Here is a 17,720-nt window from a genome sequence, read left to right as displayed (position 1 = left end):
GGACTAGTGCAACAAGGCCAGCCGGTTTTTCTTAGGTTCAAACAAACCAGTCACCTTTATAGGAATTATAAAAAAAAAAAAAATCACATAGCTATTCTTTGCTAGGACCAGTTATTCAAATTAAGTCAACAGCAAGGCCTCAAAATTTGAGCCAACAACAGTCTACATAACTCTTCGCCTTTTATAATTCGGTCAAGTTCCACAAGAAGCCTTCACTTACAGCTTCTAGTGTGTTTAGAGATATTTTTAAATTAATCTTTGTATCAGATGAAAGGAGTTAATTGATAAAACAGTGCTGTGACACCACGGAGGGGGATGTAGGGGGTGGCTGTAGGTATCACTGAACACCACAGAGTATGTAAGCTCGAGGTAATCCTGGAGACACTAGCTGCTTTGGGTGTCGCCAGTGTCTGTGTCCTGAGTCACCCCGGGGTGGTGGCACACATCTGTGTGGAGACCATGGCTGTGGTCTGGCAGAAGGGGCCAGCGGTGGCAGATGGCAGCCGCCGTGTTGGCCTTGCTGTTCACTAGCTGCCCTCGCTGGTGCACCCATGGTAGAGATGTGCAGAGTCTGAGGCTGTCCGAGGCTACTTGGGCACCCCTCGGCCTACGTTCTGCTGCCAGGGCACAGGTAGGTGGATAAATGTGCACTGCTCTCTCCCCTGACTGCCGTCGCCCAGGAGTAGTGACTTGCGTAAAGAGACAGAGGGAAGAACTCGGGATGTCCTCTTGCCTGGTGTGTTCTCCCTCCACCTTTTAATCCATCGTGTAAGAAGCCTTTGATTTCTGCCCTCCACAGCCTTTTCTTAAGGAGTCTGTGTCCCCTTCACGTCCCTGGGCTCTTTTTCCACCAACACACTCGCCTTCTCTCAGAAACCCGTCTCCTCTTCTCTCCTTGCAGTCTTCTGTTTGTGCTAAGATCGTGCAGCTTCTGGGGCAGAACGAGGTGGACTATCACCAGAAGCAGGTGGTCATCCTGAGCCAGGACAGCTTCTACCGCGTCCTCACTTCGGAGCAGAAGGCCAAGGCCCTGAAGGGCCAGTTCAACTTTGATCACCCAGGTGAGCTGGGGAGTTGAAGGGTGTGTGTGTGTGTGTGTGTGTGTGTGTGTGTGTGTGTGTGTGTTTTCGTTTTCGCTGGGAGTGAAGTGCCAATAGACCTGGAAGTATTTCACTTCTGAGTCTGTTTCCCACCTGTAAAATGGGTCTAATCACTACTTGGCGGGGTTATTGTGGAATTACAGGCGCGGAGAGGCTGGGCTTTGAAACACCTTCTGTGGTGGTGGCTCAGGAAGTACTGATGGAGGCTATCTCGAGTGAGGTGACCACCATATCGGATGGGCCAGCCCCAGGAGCCAGTGTGGCCGATCCTTCTGACTCCTCATAGGCCCATGTCACCTCCTCCTTCCAACCCCACGTCAGGGCACATGGCCTGTGTTCAGCTCCCTGACCAGCCCGGAGGGAAACGGGGGCTCCATGGGGCTGCCTGAAGGAACCTTGCCCGACAGCCCCGGTGGGCAGGCTGCTCCTTCTGTTGCTGTGGACTCCTTATGACAGTTGGAATCCAGCCTTCTTGGCACGGAGCCTGTGGTCCTCCCCTAGACATGAGTGTGCCTTCCTGATTTGCATATGGCAGTCCCCGGACAGTCGCTGGAGTGAAAGGAAGAAGAGACGTCTAGGCTAGGAATGGAATGTCAGGAGGAAAAAGGAAGTCAAATTTGCCAGAACTCGTTCATAGATCCAGGGAAACTTTCATATTCTGATTTGGGTAGAAATCAGCTTTGGGGTGATATATTAGTCGCTTTCCTGCTGGGACAAGTTACCCAACAGCCACAGATTAAAAGCATGAGAAGTTTATTGAAGCTCATGGTTCGGTGGGTTGAGTCCATGGTTGGCCAGCTCCAAGGCAGGAATTGCATGATGGGAGAACTTGGTGGGAGTGCTCACAGCCTGTCAGCAAGAAGCAAAGAGAAGGCAGGAGCCAGGACGAGGATATACTTCTCCCAGTTATGCCCCCAGGGACCCTTCCTCTCCTGCTGGGCCCCACCTCTGAACTGGAGACTTTTGAGGGACGTTTTAGGTCTGAACCATAACACAGGGAGGTACAACTCTCCAGGGTGTGATGCACATACAGGAAATACAAGCTTGTAGGATGTCCTGTGTGTGACTACAGAGGAAATGAGTTTAAGAAACATTTTAACAAATTGATTTTCTTCAGATGCCTTTGACAATGAACTCATCTTCAAAACACTGAAAGAAATCACCGAAGGGAAAACAGTCCACATCCCTGTGTACGACTTTGTCTCCCATTCACGGTAAGTGAGCTGTTGTGAACTGGAGCTTGCTGTGTGGTGCAATCCAGAGCATCCCTGGTCTTCACTCAAACCCCCTTACCCATCTCCTGTCTGTAGAATGTGGTCTCGCCCCCGGCTGTAGCTGCCATGGAAGGGTTATGTTGGCAGGTGCTGGGTGTCGCACAGTGGGAAGTTCATGTGGGTGTTTGTGGGAATGGCTTGGTCACTCTGCTTCATTCTCCCTGAAGGCTGGATTCGTAATGGCGCTTGGGTGAGGGACCACACACTTGTACTTTTACACTCTAGGCAAGCGCTCCACCACTACCTACACCCTTAGCCTGTCAGTTGTGACGCATTCCTGAGCCATTGTTCCTGGAGCAGATGTAAAGGGTGAGCTAGAGGAACAAGGAAAACTCTTCTTTCTTCTCTCTTGGCTCACTTGGGATTGGACCAGGAGGGGCTAAGAGCATTTGAGGTCATAGGTGTTTCTCTCAGCATTAACCAAAAGCTCCCAAAAGCTTTTCAGGACAAATTCCCTTTCCAGGAAAGCCTTTATTTTAGTGACCCTAATGAGAAATAGAGCCTTGGCTAGGCTTGTAGCTCTTCCCCTCCCTTGAGTGGTGGGAACCAGCTCCTGGAGTGTCCTCTCCTCTTGGTCAGGGCCACACACAGCTACCTCTCTACTCACCCTGTCCTTATTTTAGTACGAAATCCCTTGGGACTTTGCAGATGTATGCTCAGCTTCTAAATGGCACACATTATACGACCGTGGTTCCTTCCATCTTCTGGGCTCTTGGTGGCCCAGTGGGTGTTTTCCCCTGTGGACTGTGGGAGAGCTTAAACCTTCTGCTTTTCATCCTTCTTTCTTAAATCCTTTATCTCTTTCTCTTTATCCCATTCTCTCTTGAACTTAGTGGTTTTTTCTTTCTTTCTTTTTTTAGTAGGAAAGCAGAACTCCCATGTCTCTGTTTTTCCAGGTGTCCCTGGGGTTACAGAACATCTGTCTCCTGAACAACACGTCTCAGGAAGACTCATGGGTTGTGCACACGGTCTGGCTCTTCTTGTGAGCTGGAATGGGAGTTTGTAGTGAGGGTCCGGCTAGGAGGAGGAGAGAGTGCTGCTTTGCTGCTCTGCTTGTCCCTCACTGGTATCTCTTCAAGCTGCATGAGGTCAGGTTCTGCTGCAGGCGAGATGCCAAGAGATACAACAGATCGAGTTGCCAGACTGTGCAGGAATTAAAGGGCTTAGTGTAGGAATTGGAGCTCACCTGGATGTTGGGACCTGGGAGAGTGGTGGCCCAGAAGCTGGCAGTGAGGGAATAAGACAAGAAAGACACTCCCTGTGGTCTCCAGCCTGCCCACAGGAGCAGAAGCTGGGGTTCATGGAGAGGTGCAAGAGACCACCACATCTGGGCCCCTGGCTGGAAGTGGGAGTGGGTTTGCGCCACTGTTAGCCTCTCCTGAGCATTGTGGATTTTGCTTCACCATCAACTTCTAAGTCTTCATTTGTGAAGTTACCTGGAGCCACATGGGGATGGAATCTTGGAAATTGCAGTCCTGCTTTAGCAGAAAGTTGGTGGTGAGCTTGGAGCACTTCCCAATTCAGGGCATGAGTTATGGCAGTGTGACAAGGCAGGACCTTGGGCCAGAGGGCAAAGGGAGGGAGGAAGCACTGGGGGCTTCAGGCAGAGGGTACAGAGGAGGCGGTATTTAAGCTGTCTGTTGGAAAGGGTAGCTTGTCAGGGAATGGGATTACCAAGTCAACAGATGGGGAGGCATTTCAGGGATCAGCATGGACAAGTGTGGGGCCCTGCAGTGGGCCAGATATGCAGGCATTGGGGGTCAGTGAGTGGTGTGTGCGAGAGGAGGTGGGGAGATGGGCAGGCGCGGATCACACAGGGCTATGGATGTCAGCGCCAGCCACACGAGCGTGCTGGCAATAGGGAGCCACAGCTGGCTGTGATTTAGCAGTGGAAAGATCATTCTGGTGCTGGGCAGAGAAACCAACAGTGCCCTGTATGTGGCATAACCTGTAAGAGCCCAGGTGCTGAATGGTAAGGGTGGTTGGCGGGATCCTGGGCCTGACCACTGCAGAGTCAAGGAGCGGAGGCGGAGGAAGTTGAAAACTGCAGTATGAGTTAGGTCGAGTTCAGATACTAACAGTGATGAACCTTGGGTAGAATTCGCAATCTAGACATGTCTCACCTTTTTACTTGATTTGTCTCATACTTTGTGTTTTAAAACCTTATTTTTCAGTGGCCACAGCCCATCTTTTCTTCCTGAGAAACTTTTCCAGATCACCTTAGATCATAGCAACTCTCAAGGGCAGGGCCTCTTACTTAGAAGGAATCCAGCTGTTTGGTAACATGCAGAAGTCTGTTAATAGCCCAGTTGCTCATATTCCCTTCTCTGATCTTCTTCTTTATTGTTGACTTAGGTTATGTCACACGATCACATGGTCTAGAGTTCTGCATTTCTTTCTTGGGCTTCCCAAGGACTGACTGTGAAGTCTCAGTGGTGGGTAACACCAAGTAGGACTGCTTTTGGGGCTAGCAGTTAATTGCTCAGTAGATGTTTTTTTCAGGTCTAAATTGTTTTGAATATTTTCCTCACCTAGATCTACGCATGGGTGAGGTGAATGAATAATTCCAACTTCGTAGGGTACCAACAACAAAGCCTTCCTAGCATTTATTTCTCAGACATCCTGCTAAGCAAGTCACGTTGTCTGTGAACCTCACATAGTGGATGCCTTCTGTTAGTGTCTTTCAGATCAGACCCCAGGAGGCCCATAAACAGATCCTCTGTGTTGCCCGAGAAGGCTTAGTCATGGATCTTTCTTTCTCTCCACACCCTTACCCTAAAACACAGTGGGCATTCATCTCTCACGGTGTTACTCAACCCCGGCTGCGTAGTAGAAATACCCAGCGAGCTTGCACACAACCTGGAGCTCTAGTGCTGCCCCAACAGTCTTTAAATCGAGGTGAGGGTGGAGGTACAAATTTTTCAAGAAGCCCCAGATGATTTTGATGTGCATCTAAGGCACTCACGGTTCTAGGCAATCTCACGATCATCCTGTTCCAGTCCCTTTGCTGTGCTGTTGTTGTGCCCTGCGTTCTGCCCCAGTGGTACTGGGCGTTGGACTCAGCTACGCACCTAAAGGCCTGAGCTACTAGGAGCCAGGCAGTGTTCACGGGAGGGCAGTTCCAGCTTCTTGCTCTCGTGGGCCGGTGCACAGATGGAGCTCTTTTATTGATTTTGTTCCCAGACGTGAGGTCTTCTGCAAGTGAGGGTGAGTGTACACCTTGCAGTGTGATTGTTTCTGCTTTTGCACTGCATTTGGAGTGAGCGGCGGTAGGGGGCTGTAAGGAAGTTGTAGTTGTAGGACAGGATCAAAAGGACACAGGGACAGTGGAACTCAGGTGGCTCCAATGAAGCCCTGCCTGTGAGACCCCTTTCCCTGACCCCTTGTGCAAGGTTTCACCCATTTGGCTTTGAAAAGTGGAGTTCACATTGGTCTCTGCCCTGGGCTTCCCAGCCCTGTGTGCAGAGGAGATAGGGAAATGCATTTCTCTGCCTTGTCATGGAGCCTTAGCAGCTAGGTTGGGTTTGGAGCCACAGCAGACAGAACTCAGGACTTGACTCTTACTGCCATCCGCTTTCTCTTGCATTGTCTCCCCCACATCCCCCCACAATCCCTGCCTTGGTCTCAGGTCTAGAGGAGGGATTTGGATGGGAGAGGAAACATTTTTAAAAGGTCTGAGCATTCGGTTGCGGAAATGGCAGGCACGAGAGCATTCTTGGCGATGCCTCCAGTGCAACCAGAAGTCACATCTGCTTTTGTCTGACTCTCTTCTCTGTTCCATAGCTGGTTGTTTTATTCCAAGGACCAGGACATCTGCCTTCTACTTCTGCTCCGTGGCAAAAGCTTTGAGAGCCAAGACCTTTGTCCCAGCCGTGCTCGCTCCCTTTTGGCCTTGTGGTGGTGGTGGAGGCTCTGAGAGGCAGTTAACTCAGCCCTTTCACCCACGCTGAACCGGCCAGATGGGCTGGCGCTTGCAGTCTGACACTCCCTTGCTCGCCCAAGTACTCTGGCCCATCCTCTGTTCTGTGCTTTTCAGGAAAGAGGAGACAGTCACTGTCTACCCTGCTGACGTGGTGCTCTTTGAAGGGATCCTGGCCTTCTACTCCCAGGAGGTCCGAGACCTGTTCCAGATGAAGCTCTTCGTGGACACAGATGCAGACACCCGGCTGTCCCGAAGAGGTGGGTCTGACAGCGTGGCCCTGTTGTGACTTCCCCGGGGTGAGGGACACACCCTTGGCCTCCCTGAGTCCGAAGCCTAAGCCTTCCCCGGGCAGCAGGGTGGTTGCATGGCGTAGTCTGGCTGTGTTAGCTCAGCTCCAGGATATCCTGCTGCCCAGATTGTTTGGTGACATTTGAGAAGGGATTAGTCACTTAACTGTTTCGGATAAGGAGAGGCCTGTGAGGTCACTGCGATGAAACGAGAACTCGACAGTGTGTTTCCCTGGGAAAAGTTTACTTAAATGCCCGGTTCCTCATGATTTTTCCACCAGGCGTTAAAACGAGGTCCCTTAATTTCGGAACCAACCACACGCCATCTGGGTAGAGGAGCCCCTTTGCCCGTGTGCTTCTTCATCTGTTCTGAAGTTGCGTCCCCGCGGGCCTCCCTGGGGCCCAGCCTGGACCTACCGCCGAAAGCACGGACATGCCCGTTGGTTGGGGGCTGACTTGGTAACGTCCTGCAAGAGTGGTTAAAGGAACCAGGAGAACGCAGGCACACAGCCCCGTCCTGGGTTTCACCCTGCAAGTCAGACGGAGCCACTTTCACACCGGGCGGGAGGGACACAGCACGACCATGAGAGGGAAGAAAGGATGGGAATGGGTGGCCTGGATTTCAGTCCCCACAGGCCCCCAGCCAGCTTGGTGACTTAGTTGAACACCCTTGGCTGGGGTCTCCGGAGACCTTGAGACAGGCCTGCTGTTAGCACTGTGATTCTGGCCAGGCAGAATTTCCGTGCTCCCTTTGGGTAGACGATTGAAGCCTGAGCCTGACACCCCAACTCCCCAGCCAGCTTCTGCCCCAGAACCTGGCTTGTCACCTTTTCCACGAGTCCCCATCCTGTCCTGTTTGATTGCTTGGTGTCTATTAGTTGCCACATAAGGGAAGCAGCGTGGTGCTTTGAGAAAGAAATTTTGGAGTCAGGCGAATGGGACCACTTACTAGATGTGTGGCCTTCGGAAACTGTTTCAACCCCTTTGTACCTCGTTGTCCTATTGGATGATCGTGTATCTGTTTGTATTCCTGGAAGAGTCTCAAAGATTAGGGGCACCGAAGGGACAATACCTGGTGGCACATGAGTTGACAGAAATCTGCTTCTGCTCAGGAGGCTGGTGTCTCTGCGTCGAAGTGGGACTGGACGGGGCCTCTGCAGGGCTGGTCCTGTCATGTGCTCAGGGGCCGGTGCTGCTGGGCCTGATACCAGTGCCGGTGAGACTCAGTCCCAGGGGTGTTGTGCTGCTTGAGGAAGGCCTTGCTGCAAGGGTGCCTGGGAAATAGCCATGTTTGTCCTAACGGGTCATCATGGTACGGGTTGAACAGAGCAGTTTTCCTCTCTTGATTGGCCGGGGCTCCTTATGTGAAGTAGAAACCCTTGAGGTGATGAGAAACCACCCGCTACATAGGGGGTTCTTGGGGGTAGCTCTAAACCCGTCCTTGTGCTGCCTGGGCAGGTCCCTGCTGTCTTCCCTCAGATCTGCTTTTGTAAATCGCCTGCTGTTGAGTCACCAGTAGGACTTTCCAGCATGTTATCTGTACAAATTCATTCTGTCCACATATACCAGAAACCATGCCTGGCATGTGCCTTTGGGGTGGGACTGCTGGCGCTGAGCGTGGCGGTTGTCAGGAACAGCCTTGGGAATGTTCCTGGAGGCTCGGGTGAGCGCGGGGGGTGGGGGTGCCTTGCCATCTGCCTGCCATACCCCATGGGCTTGTGACCTTCCCGTTTCAGGCTCTCACGGGAGTAACAGGGAGACACTCCTTCCTCCTGGAAGCAGGCTTGGCTTCTAGTGTGCTCCCCGCTCTGTGCTCTTAACTCCAGCCCACTGTGAAGAACGGGGACAGACAGGAAGGGGACGGGGCATTTGGGGCTGTGATGCCCCTGCCTCGCTCTGTGGCTTGCTCATGTAGTGCCTGGGCTGCAGTGGGCCTTAGTGCTGCTCGTTCTCATTCTGTGGGTGTCTTCACTGTGGGTCTTTCTAAGTTTGCTCCTGGCTTTAGCAGACCACAGGGAGCACTCCTGGTGCTACACGTGCATAGGCATTTAGCCTCCTGCCCTTTACTGTGTCCTCCCGGGAAGCCTGTCCTGGAGGGGCTGGGGTCAGTGAGGGAAGGGCTTGTTTGGAGTCCCTGGAGTTTCTGGTTTGTGCTGAGGTCTTGACTTGGCCCTGTCTGCTGGCCCTGCCTGAGACCTGCCCCAGGTTGTCTTCGGTCTGCTCATGGTGATCCCCGGGCAGCAGAGTTGGCAGTGCCTTCTTGCATGTTCCCGGTGTCTGGCTGTTCCCGACCTGTCTCCTGTGCCACGACTTCTCTGAGACCCCATTGCTCCCCTGTACTGTCTTTGCTTGTGTTTATGTCCCTTGTCCTCCAGTGTCCCCTCTTACCAGGTCTGGCTGGCAATGTGCCGAGTCTGGAGTCCACCTCCACCTGGTGCGCTCAGGAGACACCTGTCCCCCTAGGGGCCTCCTTGGGTCCTGCTGGAGTCCTCAGAGCCTCACTGGCCCGCGCACCAGGACCGGGCCACCTGCCGTGTTGGGAGCTCAGGCTCCCTACACTGCAGCTTTATGAAGAGGCCAACTTCACTGCCTCTGGGTTAGAGCAAAGGGGAATCAAGATGCAGAGAGAAGTGACTTGTCCAGGGCTCCAGGGATAGCAGTGAGTGTTACCCCAGGCCCATACCCTCTCACTGGAAGAGCCAGATGCAGCATTTGGGCCACAGCACGCCTTTGTGTACTATCACACGCACCCTGCTCTCCACACCACCTGCTGCTTCTCTCCAGGTCTGTGAGACCTGGGAGCCAGGTGACAGGGCCTTCTCAGAGCCAGTGCCACCCACAGTGGGGTGAAAGCACACATTGTGAGCCCAGTCAGGAAGTAGAAGCTGCAGGAGGCCGTGTGTGCCTGCTCCCTCCAGCTCTGATAGCCTTTTGGTCTGGTTTCCTCTCTCCTCTGCATTATCTGGAGTCACGTGCACAGGAGGCTGCCCTGGCTGTGTGTTGTGGCTGCTTGAAGTGTGTGCCCAGCTCTGAGGGCACGTGGTTTGAGCCGCGTGGCTGTGCCCCTCAGTTTACTTATAGACCCTGGGGCGTCTGGAGCAGGGCTGCGCGGTAATGCCGGAAAGCCGTTTCCTGCAGGGGAGGAATCGCTTCGAGGACCTGGGGCTGAGCAGCAGTCCCAGGAGGGGAGGCAGGCCCTGACCAGGGGCGCACCAGGCATTTATCAGGTGCTTGTGTGGAAAACACTTCGCTAATCTGGGAGCCGAAGCTCGATGGTGGTGGTGCTGGTACCTGGCTGGAATGACGGTTTTCCAGCCCTCGGGTCTTGTGAATGTCCCACGACACACTTCCTCTTTCCCAGTCCATGGGCGCGTGCGTTACCTGATCGTTTAGAGACGCGGCTTCTGGAAGCTCACTCACGGGGCTCCTGTGCATTTCCTCTCTCCCGTGAGACTCAAGACTTGCTCGAGGAGTGGTTGAGAAGGAGCTCTTGGGCTCCTGCAAAAAGACCGCAGATGGATGTGGTGGCCGTTGGAGGCTGGAGCGGCAGATAAAGCGGTTCAGGAAGGAGATTTAATGGGACAGCAGCTGGGCTGGTAGACTTTGACCGCAAGCTCCCTACTTGGGGAACTGAGGCTCGGTTTAAGGGGTCCGTGGGCAGCGCGAGTGCCAGGATGATCGGGTCCTTTGCTATTGTTGGACAAAAGCCTGGGGTAAGCACTGTCTGGTGAAGCTGGGCGCGTAGCACATTGCTGTCATCCCAGCACCCTGTGAAGCCGAGGCAGAAGAGTTACAATCATCATCCAGCTTGGGCGGTTTAGCGACTTCGACCCTGCTTTGAAATAGAAAATAAGAAAAAACGTCTGGGGACGTAGCTCAGTGTGAAGGGCTCAATGCCAAGTACTACAAAAAGAAAAAAAGTTTGGTGAAAGTCCCTGAGTAAAGCAGACCAGAGAATATGGGATATGCTGGATCTGGGTCGCTTTGGCGCCTTCAGGGCCCTAGCACCCCATTCCTAGGTTGGGGTTCTCTCCCTAAGGATTCCTGTTTGCAGGTCTGCACCCAAGGTGAGGAGAAGTGTTTCCACCAGCAGCTCCTCTGCGTACCCCTCCCTCAGGGGCGCTGGCAGTGGGCTGACCCTGCATTTCCGTACACGGGTGAGGGGCCCAGAGCCAGTGTTTCCTCTTGTCAAATGTGCTTGAAATAAGAAGGCTGTTGCGCCTAGTCAGACAGCCCCCCCCCTTTGTACAGAGAATCAAACTCAGGACCTTATGCTTACCAGGCAGTAACTATTGCCACTGAACTGCATCCCAGGCCAGACAGCCTTTTGTTTGAGAGAACATTTTGAAGCAGAATTTGATGGTAGTAAAACTTAGAAATGTAATTTGTTGCCAGACATGGTGGCGAAGGCCTGTAATTGGAGCACTTCAAGGCTGAGGCAGGAGGATCTAAATTTTGGGACCAAAGTGGGCTTACACACAAAGTGAATTCTGGCTCCCTCCCACCAAGTTTTTTTTTTTAATTCCTAAACTGCTGCTACTGGGTCCTTGCTATAAAGCCTCTGAAGACTTCAGTGTGATTCATCAGGATTAACTGGGAGCCTGGTCACTGAGGGAAGGGCGGATCCTGCAACATTGTCTTGTTTTTTCTTCTCTTCCAGTTTTAAGGGACATCAGTGAAAGAGGGCGTGACCTGGAGCAGATTTTATCGCAGTACATTACATTTGTCAAGCCTGCCTTTGAGGAGTTCTGCTTACCAGTGAGTTGGATTCGCAGTTTTTTTTTTGCTCAGAATAGCCCAGGAAATTGAACTTGCAGGAGTGACGGGAGTCTTGACTCTCACGCTTTTCTCTGAGTGATCCCTGTCCTGAAGTTCTGGGAGCGTGCAGCCTGGGACCCTGTCTGGTCTCTCAGAGCTGTCCTGCACTTCCTCCCCCAGAGCCCTCTGGGGCTGTGACTCCCAGCAGGCTTTGCACTTCTTCCTTAGTGGGGCTTCAGGGACAGACTTATCTGTGAGGGGTCCCTATAGCTAATGACAGGCTCAGCCATAGGGGCCTCGGAGTGCTGCCCCCTGGTGGTCCTTTTCCCCGTGATTTCCCCCCATTTGTAAGTGGTGTGCTCGCTCCCCTGGCACAGTGCGTCCTCACTTCGTCTTGGCAGACTTAGTGGTCACAGCTGGCCATACTCTGGGAGATGCTGGCAGATAAGGCAGGGCCAGCACTCCGTTTGGAGATGCTCGCTGCATCCTGGGAGAGATGAGAACAGGCGTGTTGAGAGGGGTGCATGGACTGGGGCCACGGTGGAGGAAGACACGGGCGCAGCCTAGGGTTAGAGAGGAAGTGGTCGGCTCTGGAGAATCCTACACCCGAGTTAGCATGCCTTCCCTGGATCGGTCCAACCTTGGGCTGACTCTTTAATGACGAGATATAGTGGAAATGTATGGTGAATGTTTAAATTTAAAATTTTCATAACAGTAGAAGACACATTGCCTTTAATTCCCCTCAGAATGCTCTCCTTGCTGTGAAACACTTTTGTGTCATTGCTCTTGCCCCTCCCTTTCTCTCCCTTGGAGACAGGATCTCACTGTGTAGTTCAGGCTGGCCTTGAACTCACTGTGTAGCCCAAGGTGGCCTTGAGCTTGGGGTGATCCTCCTGCCTCAGCCTCCTGACTGCTGGGATTGTAGTAGTTCTGAAAAGAATGATGGGATAAAAGGCAGTGAGCCTTTTACTGCTAATTAAAAAAATCATTTTTAGATCATACCTTACATTTACTAAGATCTGAGCGACACACAGACAGAGGAGTGGTTGGGATTCAAAACCTGGTTTTGAGTAAGATCTTTTGGGATGACCCTGAACTTAGGCTGAGGGGAATTCCTGGCCAAGGGAACTCCTCTGTCCCGCGGGTAGTTTCTTGCTTCTTTTCTTGGAAGACTGTTCCGAACCTCACCGTGTGTAAGCCTGATAGCAAGCTTTATGTCAAGCCAGATTTGACCTTGGTTTCTGGTCAGGAACGGGACTTTCTGACCTTTGCTCCTTGCTCCATGCTGTGTGGGGATGTGGTTTGGGTTCCTGGAGTCAGATACCCAGGGGCTGTGAAATTCTTTCCACCCACTTAGCTGTCTGGGGCGCTTCCTTCTCTTTTCCCCATAATACTAAGAACACAGAGTGAATTCACACTGGATTTCATCGTCCGCCCTGCTTATTTTCTCCATCTACTGTAGCTGGAAGGAGCAGAAGGTTCTGGACAGATGTTTTCTGGGTGGTTCTGCCTCTTTGCACTGGGCAGCTCCTCTGTCCCTGGGGAAGATGAGCTTCTGCCCCTGAAAGCCAGGAGTTTGGCCCTGAAAATGTCAGAGTTCAGACTGGGCTGGGCCTGCTGCAGTTAAATGTGCACAGTCCTGGCCCCGGGTCAAATGCCAGGATACACTTATATGAAGAGCAGCCCCATGATCTCAGTAAATTACAATAAAACAAAATACAAAGGAAGAATATATATATATATATTTATGCCCTTGCTCAAGTTTTTTTTTTTTTTTCAAGACAGGGCCTCACTATGTATCTGAGACTGACCTGGAACTCACTGTGTAGCCCAGGGACCTGGCGCTTGTGTCCCCAGGCTGTGGGGCTGCACACGCTCGTAGCTGAGCTGTAGCAGACGCATGCTGGCCTCTCCCACCTGAATTCACTGTAAATGTCTTTCTCCACAGACAAAGAAGTACGCAGATGTGATCATTCCTAGAGGTGCGGATAATCTCGGTAAGTCTCATGCGGTGGCTCCTGTGGGATGGAACTTTCACCATTTGTCCGTTGAAGTTCATTTAGGGCAGGTTGTGGTGACCCAGCTGGGCTCTGCCGTCAGTGAGTCCGTGGGGCGCTTCTGTCCACCTGGCTGCCCTTGGGGACAGGCCCCTGGGAGCGTGTACTCCCCCTGGAGATAGGGGGCGCTAGGCTGCCATGTGCTGTCACCACCTAGGAGTGACACGTGGGTAGTTTCAAGAGACCACCTTTCAGCCAAAGTGCTTGACCTGCTTACGCTGCTGTATAATTCAGGATGATCTGCCATCGCGCTACACTTCTGGAAAGGAGCCTTGCTCCTTAGAACGCTCCTGTGAGGGAGACACCTTGGCCCAGCCGTTGCCCGCAGGACCAAGTGACTTGTCCTCGAGTGACCCTGGCCGCAGTCGCTGCCCCGTCCTGCCTGTGTCCTTTGTCCTCCCCTCTCCACCCCACCCTGACCTGCTCTTTCCGCCCCTGCAGTGGCCATCAACCTCATCGTGCAGCACATCCAGGACATCCTCAACGGAGGGCTGTCCAAGCGGCAGACCGGTGGCTGTCTCAACGGCTATGTGCCTTCGCGCAAGAGGCAGACGTCGGAGTCCAGCAGCCGGCCGCACTGACCCCGCCATCTGCGGAGAGCACCATGCCCCTGTACATACCGGCTCCCAGGACGTGACTGTATTTAAGGAAACACCACGGAGATGACCTGCCTTGAATTTTTTCCTTTATTCCTTGTTGTACTCTGGAACGGTGAAGTCAGAGCAGAACTTGACCTTCGGCTTAAGGGACAGACTGTGCCAACGACTACTGGTGATGCCTGATTATGAATCCAACGTGTAACCAGTTATAAATACATATTATATATAGATATATATATAAAAGGATCTATTTTTGTGTAAATGTACAAATACTGTAAAGCTATTGGCCATAAGTATTTTGCAGGGCCTATGATTGAGTGTTTGGGGCCTGGTACGAGAGTGACATTAAAGGGGACCTGGGGAGGTGCCCGGCCAGCGGAGGGGAACTGCAGCTGTCTCCTTGCTCTCGGCACCTGTGGAGCTGATGGTGACGCCTCCCCGTCCCACGCCACCTCCTTGCAGTTGGCGCTTGGTGTGCTGACGAGGGACGCTCTTGTCTTTCTTGTTTTCTTTTCTTTTTTGAGTTGAAATTAGGCAAGATCTCAACTCAGTTCAAACTCAGGGAAGAGGCCCACCAAGGAGAGCAAGTCTTCTGTGTTCCTCCCTGCTCTGCACCCCCGGCACCCCCACGGCTCCCTCCTCTCCCTGCCTTTCTGCCTCTCCTTCCCTGGCCAGGCTTTTAAGGACGAACTGGGGAAGGCGAGAGTGGAACCTGGCCTGCTCAAATGTCCCCTCACCCCCCAGTGAGGTTTCCGTTCAGACCCCTTGGGTAGTCAGTCTCCTGTGTTGGGGAACACGCAGTGGACCCTTGCGGTCTGGGCTTTGATCGGGGACACCTGGCAAAGGAGATCGGGCCACATGAGTGACAGCAGCTCAGCTCCTAATTATCCCTGTGACCTGTGGGTTCTCAGTGGCACGCGCCTTTCCCCGGGGATTCTCAACCACAGGGCAGGGCGATGGACTTAATCGCAGTATCATCACATGAATGGTGCCACTGCCGGGTGGGAGGGGCCCGGGGAGAAGAAAACCTTTCCTAAAAGTATTTTAGAGCCTGGATCCCCAAGTTGAGGTCTTAGTGGAAAACATTTTGGGTGGACATTTCCAGCTCTCTGAAGAGTTTCCTCTCCACAGGAGCTTCTTGTGTGCAGGAAGTGGATTCCTGACCTTCTGCTAGGAGGGGCGGAGGGACTGGGGAGACGCAGGAGGCCGAGGCGGTCTGATGCCTAGCCTGAAGCCTGAGTTTCTAGCTGCAGAAGAAGCAGGGATTGTCGTGTCAGCAGTGACTGTTCCATCATCATTCACTGGCTGTTGTCACCTGCTCCCCTCTGGAGAGCCTTCTTTCCGTGTGGCTCTTGAGGCCACTCAGCCCTGCAGGTTATGGTGACTCCGCCTACTATCCAGTCACACCGAGCCTCCCTCTCAGACTCGGTACAACATCCAGTTTGATTCTTCTTTTCTGGATTCAAGTTGTCTCCAACTGTTTTGCTATTTCAGTAAAGCCATCCCTAGTCCTCAGCAGAGCTTTGCTGCCCTGAGCCTTCAGGAGGCTGTGCTGCAGGGCCTGATGCTGTTCCTGGGGTCGGGAGGGCAGCCCGGTGCTCACTGCGATCAGACGGCCTGTCTTTCTTCTGGTTGTGCTGTGCACAGTTCTGAGTTGAAGGGGGATGGAGGCCTGGATTAGGACCCCGAGGACACAGCCCTGGCCTTGCTGGGCCTTCTGTGCTGGGGGATACCTGCCTCAGTCTGGGGGCGCCTTGGCCTTCAGTGGCTCGCATGCTCAACTTTACTTGAAGCTCCCAGGTGCCAAACCATTTAGTGCCTTGGCTATCTGTCCCACTGCCTTGGGAGAGGGATTGATTCTTCTCTTCTCTGAGCCTTTAATCAGCCGCTTCCTCATTTATCTACCTGTGGTGTTGGGACCAAGCCCCCAGGATGCCCGAGTAGCCCGTTCCTAGCTTGGGACACAGCTCCAAGGGGGCCTCATCCCGCCGCCTTGTGAAATGACCGCCAGTTCTTGGTGGCTTGGCTGGACCCCGTGACACTGCGTCTGGGGAAGGGATGGGAGGCTCTGCCCCTCTGTGTAACTCGGCTTTCTAGTCACTTGTGTATGTGCGCTTGAGCTTTCTTCAGGACAGATTGTCGTCTCTGGACCTCTGGTGGCACTACAGTCAGGGGTAAATGGTTAGACCGAAAGCTGTGGCATTTGCCATGTTGCACTGCCATGCAGGAAGGAGGCACCAATGTGCAGAGCGGTGTGGTGTTGGTCACGTGTGTGGGATCCCTTGGCTTCACAGCCACCAGCGGTGCTTGCTTCCCCCTCCGTGGACCAGGTATCTGGGTGAAGACTTCCACATCTGGGCCACGGTAGGGCCTGGGCTCACTCCGTCACGCTACTGCACCTTCTGCTGGCCTGAGTTTCTCATCGTTGGGCAGCCTGGGACTAGGGCGGAGAGACAGGAATCTGAGAAGGGTACAAGTGTGACCTCGGTGGGCAGTGTAAGGAGGCAGCAGGGCCCGCAGAGGAGGGCAGGGAAGGGAAGGTCTCCCTGCACAGGCGCGGGGAAGTTGGCTTCTCTTCTGCCCTTGGAATTGATCCTTGTCATCATGCCTGGGGCAGATGCCAGGTTCTAGAGGCCACTGGGTCAGGCTGGAGGCTTGTGTGATCCCAAAGCAGTTGGGAGGTGCGGAGACCTGAGCCTGGCTGGTTGTGTATTAGCTCATTCCTGCAGCCTCCTCGATATAGCAACTTTGACCTGGGCCAGCTCCCGAGACGGTTGGAGGGAAGTGGGCTTCTGCAGGGAGCTGTTCTCCACCACCTTGGAGTCTGTGCCCGTCAGGGATCAAGGAATGGGCTGGTCCAGGTAGGAAGCTAGGGCTGGTCCCGGGGTACAGGTGCAGGACGGTGCCTCCAGGAAGAGGCAGCTGACTTGGTTGCCATCCTGGCCCTTGGAGTGGAGCAGGGAAAAATTCAGGGTGCCAGCTGGGATGCATCTGGGCCCTTTCTGCCTTGGGCTTTTGCTGCTCTCTGTCCCAGGTGCAGGTGACAGGTGTGACAGACCAGCTGTGTTACTGTCCCATGGCAGTGAGTCCTGCCTCGGGATTGAGGTGAGCAGCCAAATAGACTTGGGCTTTTCTTTCCCTTTAAGGTGCTTGCACTCCCCGTTTTCTTTCTGTTGCTTTACCTTTACTCTTGGTAGTTACGAAAATGACCACATGTGCTGTACCTTGCTGTAAATAAAGACTGAACAGAAAAAATCGAGCTGTCGCCTTTTTTGTGGTGCCAGGACAGGTGCATCCCCTGAGCCTGCTGGCTGCGGGGACCCCGCCCTTGCCTGACACCTGGCCTGCTGTGGGGGAGGCCTGGGATCCTGGGAAGTGTGGCGCTTACCTTCGGTGAGGCACTGGTGGGATCACACTTCTCAGCAAGCAGAGAGCCTGGGCCAGGGGTTCTGGGGGTGACTTGGTTCTCCAGACGTTCAGGCTCTGTTCCCCGTGTCATCTGGTCCTTCTTCCACTTGCACGCGGAGAACAAAAACAAAACCTAAGTGAAGTAAACTGAAGGGGGTGGGAATGCGAAACATGGAGGAAAGCTCGCCTCGTAAACTGTTTCCAGCTGGATACACAAGCACACTTGGCGTACTCTGCAGTGAGTGAATGTGTACGTATGTCTCTCTCTCTCTCTCTCTCTTGCTCTTTTTTTTTTTTTTTTTTTTTTTTTTTTTG

General features: G+C 53.2%; 1 protein-coding gene across 1 annotated transcript; it reads left to right on the top strand.

The window, feature by feature from the left end:
- Positions 1 to 481: 481 nt before the first annotated feature.
- On the top strand, positions 482 to 17,238 carry Uck2 (uridine-cytidine kinase 2). Its single transcript, XM_019208912.2, has 7 exons — positions 482 to 631; positions 902 to 1,061; positions 2,218 to 2,314; positions 6,411 to 6,553; positions 11,244 to 11,341; positions 13,290 to 13,338; positions 13,840 to 17,238. The coding sequence occupies exons 1-7, from the start codon at positions 497 to 499 to the stop codon at positions 13,977 to 13,979; spliced, it is 822 nt and encodes a 273-aa protein (XP_019064457.1). The 5' UTR covers positions 482 to 496; the 3' UTR covers positions 13,980 to 17,238.
- Positions 17,239 to 17,720: the final 482 nt, after the last annotated feature.

The sequence above is a fragment of the Fukomys damarensis genome, unplaced genomic scaffold (assembly GCF_012274545.1).
Source record: "Fukomys damarensis isolate Sample0158 unplaced genomic scaffold, DMR_v1.0_HiC HiC_scaffold_19, whole genome shotgun sequence".
NCBI lineage: Eukaryota > Metazoa > Chordata > Mammalia > Rodentia > Bathyergidae > Fukomys > Fukomys damarensis.
Note: the sequence above shows the minus strand (reverse complement) of the source record. Positions and strands in the feature narration are given on the sequence as shown.

Excerpts from the sequence above, each read along its gene's own strand:
- Uck2 (XM_019208912.2), top strand. The coding sequence starts at position 497 with ATGGCAGCCGCCGTGTTGGCCTTGCTGTTCACTAGCTGCCCTCGCTGG. Across the intron at positions 632-901 it reads GTTCTGCTGCCAGGGCACAG|TCTTCTGTTTGTGCTAAGAT; the intron begins GTAGGTGGATAA and ends CTCTCCTTGCAG. Across the intron at positions 13,339-13,839 it reads TAGAGGTGCGGATAATCTCG|TGGCCATCAACCTCATCGTG; the intron begins GTAAGTCTCATG and ends CCGCCCCTGCAG.